This window comes from Camellia sinensis, chromosome 6 (genome assembly GCF_055761805.1).
Source record: "Camellia sinensis isolate YWXY chromosome 6, ASM5576180v1, whole genome shotgun sequence".
Taxonomy (NCBI): Eukaryota; Viridiplantae; Streptophyta; class Magnoliopsida; order Ericales; family Theaceae; genus Camellia; species Camellia sinensis.
Window position 1 is genome coordinate 115,715,962 of NC_138966.1, and position 9,864 is coordinate 115,725,825.

At 36.3% G+C, this 9,864-nt stretch overlaps 1 protein-coding gene across 1 annotated transcript; it reads right to left on the reverse strand.

Moving 5' to 3' along the window:
- Nucleotides 1-273: 273 nt before the first annotated feature.
- LOC114310339 (Exostosin family protein) lies at nucleotides 274-4,634 on the reverse strand. Its single transcript, XM_082876973.1, has 8 exons — nucleotides 4,148-4,634; nucleotides 3,792-3,938; nucleotides 3,240-3,304; nucleotides 2,236-2,305; nucleotides 1,864-2,082; nucleotides 1,334-1,477; nucleotides 1,116-1,251; nucleotides 274-1,013 (listed from the first exon to the last, which is right to left on the reverse strand). The coding sequence occupies exons 1-8, from the start codon at nucleotides 4,499-4,501 to the stop codon at nucleotides 784-786; spliced, it is 1,365 nt and encodes a 454-aa protein (XP_082733099.1). The 5' UTR covers nucleotides 4,502-4,634; the 3' UTR covers nucleotides 274-783.
- Nucleotides 4,635-9,864: the final 5,230 nt, after the last annotated feature.

Consider the following 9,864-nt stretch of genomic DNA (forward strand, 5'->3'; position numbering starts at 1 on the left):
TTTCTTTTTGGGTCTGACCTTTTGCTTGGCTTCATATTTTCCTCTGTATTGGTATTACAAAACAATTAACAGGCCAGTAAATAGAAGAACGGCCCACACATATCCAGTAAGCCCATTGTATCAATATCAGCTCACCCAGCCCAAGGTGCAGTATTAAGGCCCAAAAACCCCAAATAATAATAATAATTAATAACCTGAGAAAGGCTGATCTGTTCTCTCGTGTGAAAAGGGGGTAATTATTCACTACGAGCACCGTGTGACCTTATCCCCTAGTAGATCAAACCAACTAACTCACTTTTGTTGAATAATTAAAACACAAAAAATGATGATGTATCACAATGTTTCAGGAATATCATGTAAACAAGGTCACAAGATACTCAATAATACCCATTTTGGTTTTGTCAAGACAGAATCCTTCAACTCTCTCTACATACAACAATTAGTGCCTCAAACCCATATCCATGTCCTTTCTCCTCCAGTTTTTCCTACTGATGATGAAATGGGGAGGTTATCAACTATGCCTTGATGTTCGATCTTCCGGGGGATGAAAGACTGAGTAACTGCCAAACCAAACCTTGCCACATGTCCAATCAATCGAGGTTTGAATCGTTTTTCGACATTCCACTATCAAAAGTTGTATACAAGGCTAGGTGGCATCATAAAATCCAATTGCCATTAAAAAAAAAAAATTTGCCACCTCAGAAAACGCATCAACCGAGTAATGATCATATCTATCTGTGTAGACGACGCTGGTGAGTGTAAGTGATCATCTCCCCAGTGAACTCAAGGCAAAGGCATCGGAGGCTTCCAGTGACTGAATTCAACCAAGTTTCTATTTACTATAGATCTATTGTGGAGCCAGAAAGTTTCGGCTGACTGGTGAAATTGCCTGACTTTCCTCTGAAGTTCCCACAGAATTCCATTAAATGCTGAGCAGGGCTCCAATTCGGGAGCGTAAACCCATAAGCATCTCACCTGTCTTCCATAGGCAATCATCCTCTCTATATCTCTATCTGAGAAGCAAACTAAAGTCGTTAGCCACAATGCTACAGGCTAGAAAGAAAAAACAAAAAAACAAAACAAAACAAATTTGGACATTAGCGTGGGAATTTCACCTGGCACTGATTCTAGGTACTCCAAAAGTTCAGAACCTATACGATTCCACGGCCATTTGATTGATATCTGAGTGTAGTCAATAACATTCTGAAAAGGCAACTCTGCATAATCTGATAAGATCACCGGGACACACTCCTGTTTAGTGCAAGCAGTTGTGTTAGGGCTCTGTCTGATTGTGTCTGTGAAGAGAAGAGAGAGAGAGAGAGAGAGAGAGTACCACAAAGAAAGATTCATAAAAGCGAAGAGTCCATGAGGACTCACCACGCGGGGCCAGGCAGAACTTGGCATTTCGGAGGTGTTCAAAATATTCTCTCTTTCCCAATTTGTTAGGGCCACTGAACTTCAACTCTGGGGATTCCAACTGTATACAAAATCAGTATCCGCGTATTTAGAAGGAAATATCTTTCCAATAAGACAGAGCAATCAAGAGAAACCATATAGAAAATAAGACGTATTTTGCTCAACAAGGCAGTGATATGCATGTATGACAACCATACAAGTTCAATGCCTAAGTCTAGAATGCATAAAAATTTCTTTATGGATCCCACTCTAGGCAATACAATCATTAATTGTAATTATCATCTATAACATCATGGTTAATCATGGGGTGAACAAAATGAAGCTAATTCAGATGTTTTTTGCGCCCTTTCTCGGGTATGTTTTGAGCATCATTGTAACCATCTTCTTTTTTTCTAGTAATAAATAACTTGGTTACCCAAAAACCCAGAAGTTACAGAAAAGACATACCTTATCTGGGTATTGCTTTGCAAGCTCTACCAATTGAAGACGACCAACCTTTCCTTGTGCTCGACCAAAGAAGTTTGCCAAATACTTCCTCTTAAATAAAGGCAAAGGCTGGACCAGCCTATCCGAATGAGCAGTCATCCCATCATCAACATTTCCAGGGATGATGATATCCTTCCATGTATTGAAGGCACTAGTATCTCGCTTATCCGTGCGGTCCCCCTGCAATAAATCACATACAAAATTCTTGAAATCAAGAGCAGGTATGCGAGGCATCATCAATTTGAACAAATAAGCATAAAAACGTCAAGTTCACATGCGTTTTCTAAAACAAAACAGTGTCATATAAATTGTGTAGGGAAGTCAATGTGGTACCTCAGGAGTAAGAATTATTGAACGATTCAAGTACGTAGCCCAAGATCTAAACAAGTGAGCTCCAGCACCACTGCAATTGGGTGAGAGAAAGCATGTATGGATCATTCATCAACAAGAATAGCTTAGTAAATTCACATAAAATGGAAAGGTATTAAAAGAAGGCGACAGACACCAAGGACAATGGTGGCAAATGTACCTACATATTTTGCCTTCTATCACATGGGTGATGTCAAAAAAAAAAAAAAAAAAAAAAAAAATGTTAAATCTAACATTAAAAAAGATACGAAGAAACACCAGTCAGACCTAAGCCAATGAAGTGTTCCTAAAGGTCCCATTTGTTTGGCCGCTTCAACAGCCGGATTGGAGTAGGATGGTTGTGTTGTGGGTCCCACCCACAGCACGTTTGGTAATGATTTGGGAGAGCCGCTTCATACATCAAGCGGCTTACTAATCCCCCTCAGTAGGGGGGCTTAGCTTGGTTGGGTAAACCGTTGGGTTAGGAAATTAATGAGCAGATTGAGTGTATCCAGACATCCGTCTGGTCGTCCTCCCGAACGTTCGGTGCAGTGCAATTTTATTTTATTTTATTTTTTTCAAACATAACCGGCTGGCCAAAAAAACATTCGGCCGGACAAAAAAATAACTAACCAGCCAACTTTTTTTTTTTTTACTGAAGTGCACCTTTTGTTTTAATATTTATTTTAATTTTTTATAGCATAGAAATAATTTTTTAATTTATTTTATTTAAAAATAATTTAACAATCTCATCATTTACCATCTCCCACACTGTTATCAAAACAAACACACTTTTACTTAATTTTTTTACTAGCAATTCCCCCATTAACAATCTCTTCCCTGACCATCTCCCATTAACAATCTCATCTAGCCTAATCTGCCAAACGAACATGGCCAAATTAACTTCCACAATCTATTTAAATTCAACATGATAAGTCATGTTAAAAGTGATCATGACACAATAGGAAACAATAACTACACAATCGTACCTTGGGAAGACAAAGATGTGGTTGCGGCCACCAGATAGCCTGAAATATGGCATTTGACTTAACACCTAAAAGCAAAAGATGACAACATTAGTGAAATATAACACTTTCATGAGGTAAACTACATACCAATGTCAACTAAAAGAGAACCAAGAATACACAAATGACTAAATACAGTTCTTGCTTGATGTTCTGCTCTAAGAACCACAAAAACAGACGGAGATACGATCTGGACACGTTGACGCGGCAATTTTCAAAAAAATGTAGGACACGACAAGGGAGGAAATGCAATGCAATAAAGATAAGAAAAGCAATGCAACATAACATTAACTCCTATAAATTTACATTGTTTCTCTTATCATTGTATCATTAAGTTATTTTGTTGGAACTTATAATTAGTTTTATAGATATCTAAATGATGGACACATTTGTCCTCCAAATTGTCTGGGTCTAAATTTTAAAAAACTAAAAGAAAAGAAAAGAAAGAAAAAAGGACATGCTTGGACAAGTCTGGTTGATCATTGAAGATTTTGAAGCATTGAAATGCAGTATTACTTTCACATAAGTCTGGTTGATCTCTTTATCATTCAGACCGCCCATCATTCGGACACATTTAACATAACTTGGAACAAAGAAAAGATCGGCTTCCTCTTTCTTTCTTGTCCGAAATCTCGACTGTAAAAGCATCCTGTGTATTTTAACCTACATTTCATATTACAAACAACATCAACATAAAAACTAAATTACCAACACAGATCATATATAACAAAAAAAACAACAAAAAATTTTGAATCCTATAAAAATTCCCCATTCAAACAAACACAAATTAACCACAATACACAACAAATTATAAAAAATAAATAAAATAAAAAAATCGAAACCCTAGAAATTGGGGAATTGTGTATACATACCTGAGTGCCCCACTGGCCTTTGAGGCAGGAGTCGGGGGAGATGTTGCCGTCGCGGCCGTACAATAAGGGCATGAGGCCGTCGATCTCGAGCTCATCGTAGACGTAGATCTTGAGGGAGAGGTGGGACCCATACCCTCGGTGGGGCCACGAGATTGAGCCGCCGCCGCCGTCGGTGGAGAAGGCGGCGGAGGAGTGGTTGCAAGGAGCGGGGGAGTACTGGTCGAAGAGTCTTGTGAGGAAGAAGGTGGCGGTGACGAGGGCTAGGGCTGTGATCTGGTGGGTTCGGGTGCAGGGAGGGTTGTGATGGGGTCCCATGAGTCTACCACTGGGTTTGTTGTTGTTTAAGCTTCCCATTTTACTGAGTTAGTAATGACGATGATGAGTATGAGCAATCCATCGACGGGAAGAAGACGATGCGGAGAACAGAGAACACACGGTGTCGTTTCAAAACGACCGAGCTGCCCACGTGCATTAAAAAAAAGTAAATATATTTACTTAAATTACAAATTAACTTATATGATTCTAGTTTAAGTTTCTAATTTTATAATAAACAGGTTATTTTATTTATAAATTATCAAGTTAATTAATAATTTTTAATAATGTTAAAATTTTATTTTAATTAATAATTTAAATAATTTTATTATTATATAGGTGAACAGTTAAAAATTTCACTTTTTAATTAATTTTGTTAAATAAAAAATTTTGACAAATAAATATTTATAATTTTCTAAATCACAAGAAACAATTTATATTTTAAGCAAATCGCAGTATCCTTAAAAAAAATTGTTCAGGAAAAACAAATCACTTTTGTAAAAAAAAAAACAAATAAATAAAATAAGAGTGTAACTCGGACGGACGGGTAGAGTGATTGTCTAGATTTGGCATTTTCAGAAAAAGATAAAAAGTCAAAAAGTTATTAAAAAAGTCAAAAAATTATCCTACTTTCATGCATTGGGCAGCAAAATTGTGTCTGAATCTGCAGAGGGTAAGAATACAATTTTGCCCCTGCTTTGTATTTCTTCCTCTAAAACAGATATATCACAATAATATATCCTCTCACCCGAAGTTCCCCTTTCCTTCTCCAACCTGTATTCGTCATTGAACAACCAACACAGTTCCTTAGTCGGAGAATCAAGTCCACTCCGTCATGCTCACACCAGTGACTGCCGGAGATCCGTCGCACCCTTCACCGTACTGCACCTCTACAACCGTAGAAAAGTCTGACCTCAACTCGATTGCATGACAATAGTAACCGGCGGCTATCGGACCATCCGTTGCCCAGATCTGCACCACTGCTGACTAGATCTACACCACTCCGGCCCGTTTCCCCCTAACTACAAGGTAACATCTCTTCCACGCAAATGAATTTTCGCATTTGAACCATTACTGTACAGATCCCCCTTTTGTCTAAGCAAAGCAAATCAATACCTAACAAAATAACTTGTTATTTTTGTTTACTTTTATAAAATACCTTTGAAGCATCATCAACAGATACCAGAGTTTAAGAGACAAGAACATGACCAGATGTCCATTGTCCCCAACTCATGGTTTGTTTTCTGCATACAATGTTTGGTACTGCAGAAGAAATTTGATAAGATATAGAAAGGTAAATAAAAAATACAGGATTAGAAACTGAAATATAGATTTTTATTATAGCAGATTTGACATTCTCAGGATAATGCAATTCATGTAAACATTAAAAACTTACATCTTATTCCTCAAACATTCATTAACATGACTAGGATCCTTGTATCAATCAGCTAGAGAATCTTCAGGTATGAAGTGTTCATGAAAATCAATCTCATGCAGCTAGGGAAGCTGTGGTAGTATATATGTATAAAACTTAAGTTGTAGCCAGTGCTAGTTTATATATATATATATATATATATGTATGTATGTATGTATGTATGTATACACACACTGACACACATACAGGGTTGTTTTGGGAAGTTGGTAAAAAGCTGGCTTTTAGCTTTTTACCAAGCTTTTTGGCATTTTTGGAAGTGATTTGGAAAGTTGGTAAAAAGCTGACTTTTTGCTTTTTAGTTTAATATTTATTTATGGTGTCAAATCAAATTAAAATGACCAAAATACCCTTACCCAACATAAGAGATTTATTTTTTTATTTTTTTTTCATAGGCCCTAATTTGTAATTTTAGGACTGCGTTTTTGGCACTTCCCAAAGGGATTTTGTTGCGTTTTTGGAAGCCACGTTTTTTGACATTTTGTCCAAAAACGTGGCTTTTTACTATGTTCCCAAAATGGCACACAGTGTACCTACACTAATTGTGATTTCCTAAATTGTTGTTTGGAGAGTGAAAATTGATATGCCAAGTGGTCAGTGCTGAGAGAATGCTCCGATCCTCCTCGGCGCAAGCTGTGGAGTAGGTCATCTGGATGACTTTTGAGGCCTGAAGACCTACATTTTTGGTTCCCTTGATTTGAAGCTTGGGATCCTTATTGTCTCCGATGTTTTTCGTACTTTTCGTATTGTAATTTTTGTGTTTTTTTCTTCAATATTTGATCTGACAACTTGTTCATTTGATCTGCAATTGAGTGCTTTTCCTTAATTTCATTGCAATCGGTATTGGGTCATACATTTATGATACATAGCTCATGTTTGTTTGTATGTAACTGTACTTCAAGTGAGTATTTTTTTGTTATCATTTTTTATTATTGTTTTTACATTTTTTATAAAAAAAAATATAATATTTAATGTGAGTTTGGGAAGAACGTTTGTAGTATAATTTTTTGGCCTTTTGTCTAATTTAGCTCTGTTTGAGAATTGTTTATATGTTTTTTATTTTTTCCCAATTTGTTTTTCAATTTTTTCAATTTTTCCACGTATACCAGAATTGTTGTTGCATTGTAGTACGCAAATGGAGCAGTCCCAAACGCAGTCGACGCCTTCCAAAACTTTGCGTAAGAACGGTAGTAAACAGACGTAGCAGCAGTCCGCAAACGTGCCTAAAGTAGCTTGGGACTCCAACACGGTGCGAGTTTTTTTGGAACTTGTTATCAAAGAGTTGGACGCTAGTTTCAAGGGGAGCTTTCATACAATGACAATGCATGAATATGGAGCTGTCTGCAAGGCCTTCTAGGAGCGTACAAATAAGGTGCATGGCGTCAAGCAACTGCAAAACAAGTACAAGTTGCTAAAAAAGGATTGGCAGTCGTGGTCGAAACTGATGAACAGCAGACATGGGCTAACCAGCATAAGTTACAATGAAGCGATGGGTTTGATACAAGCATCTGATGACTGGTGGGTGTATTACGAAAAGGTAACATTTCCAATGAGTTTTACTCACGTCCAACATGATACTCATGCATATATTAGAACGGCAGTGGTAGATGCCTTGAATTCTAGGCCTCGAATTTGGCTCGAATTCCTCTTTTTTTCTTTTTTTCTTTTTTTTTCTAGATGTGTTAATTAGTTTTTTTTTTTGTGTGTTTTTTTTAGTTTTTTTTTTTTAAGGGTGGTTATGTGTTGTGCCAAAAAAATTATACATTTCGCACCAGCACATTGTACAAAATTATATGAAATTAACAAAACGAAAACCAACAATCTAACTGATCAATCAATTTTATCAATCAATCAGTCCAACGTAATTGACTGATCAGTTAGCATGTTGGTTAAAATTTGTTAATTCCATATAATTTTATACGATGAGTTGGTGCGGGATGTCTAATTTTTTGACACACCCTTACACATAACCACCTTTAAAAAAAAAAAACCAAATCAACACAGCCCAACAAATAAAATTTAATTAAATTTAAAAAAAAAAAACAATACAACCAAACAAATAGAAGAAAAACAAAAAACTCAGCCTATGTGGTTTAATAAGGTGAGTGAGTTGGGTTGGACTGGTTGGGTGATAAAATTATACAACCAGTCTAATCCAACCACTCACCTTATCAAACTATACAAGTTGAGTTAGTGCGTGATGTCTAGTTTTTTAGTATACTTCTACACAGAACCACTTTTGCAAAAAGAAAATATAGGAAATTTTTTTTTTTTAAAAAAAAAAACAGACTAACACAGGCACAAAAAAATAAAATAAAATGGTATTCACGGCCTCAAGCATTATTGATATTAGAAGCATTATTTTATGTAACTGTTGATTAATATTTTTATTTTAGCACAAATTATGAAAGCCTTATTAGTCCTTGTATTCAATGAAATGCAATGTCACTTGGTTGGACAGACAAAATTAATGTAAGATAGATTGAAAATTTCAATTTCTTGGGGGTAAGGTTTATGAGTTTCATTGGCCATGTACTACTGCTGTATGACTAATGTTAGACACCTATTTTTCATCCCAAGTAGCTTTGTTATACTTGCCAACTTGGTTGTGAATGTGAATGGGCATTTACTAGTAGTGTTCCGTCTATAAATTGCTTCTCTGTTCTGTCTTCCTTACTCAATTCTATGACACAATTGAATAAGGAAACATAGTTATGATTGGAGCAAACACAAAATATATTATTCACTTCATTGGTTTAATTTGACTAGAACATTGAAAATGAAATATCAGCTACACATCAGAAACTTCAATTGAAACACCAACAGGCACACAAAACATGTGGCATACACACTTGTAGGTGTCACCCCATTCAACCCTAGGATTTGAAATTTTAAAACTTTTGGATGCTAGATGTTTCAATAAGGAAACATTTCAGGATGTTCCATCCAAAATGTTTGCAATCTAAAATGATGCAAGACAGTACTGTATTGTAATTAGGAGGAATGGAGCCTCATTTGGCTACAAGTTCATTGTTTATGCATTTTTGAATTGGCATCACTGTTGCGAACAAATATAAGGAAAATGGAACATAGATATCAAGGGTAGAACCTGACATTACAAAGCATGTTGACAAACTCCTTAAGAGCTCGAACCTGAATAAATTGGAAGGCAGAAATATCGACCACTATTAATAAACATCTCTGCATAAACAACAAAAGCTAAGAAGGGACATGATGAGAAGAACTCCCAATTCTCAAACAAAAAAAAAATTATTAGAACAAAAATATTGACCAAAGTGGGCCTGCAAAGCTACCTGTTCTGCTGGTTTTGTATCTTTCATAATATTCATCACCTTTGGAGCATCCAAAACCTCTCTCAAGCTATGCCTTTATAAGAAATGTTTTATATTCATATGATGTAATGATTTCTCTTGTACAAACTTTGTAGAATATGTAGATATAACTACTTTGTTGCTCTCTCAGTCTCAAATAATTAGTAAAACAAAGGAACCTTCCAATTGCAACACTATAAGATAAAAAAGATAATTTTAGAATTTAACCAGCTTAGTTTTATTTTTTGGTATGGCTTAGCAGCAGGTTCACTCACACACCATGAAATACAAATTTTTCAAATCGTATGCTGTAGATTTTGCAACCATTGGCATCTAATCCTGTGCAATTTTTTATTTTTTCCCAGGTTGACAAAAATGCAATCAACTTCAAAACGAAACCGTTAGAGCACATGGACCTCATGTGAAAGGTGTACGAAGGCGCTACGACAACCGAAAAATATGCATGGACACCAGGTGCAACGTTCGAACCTATTGCAACTAATGACGGTACTTTGCCGATAGATGAAGAAGATTGCAAAGACAACAACGGTTTGCCCTATTTCCAGCCTGTCGCGCAGCGTGAAGACACTGTCCACCATACTTCTGCGCCAGAGGATGCCACACCGGTGACCATACACGCT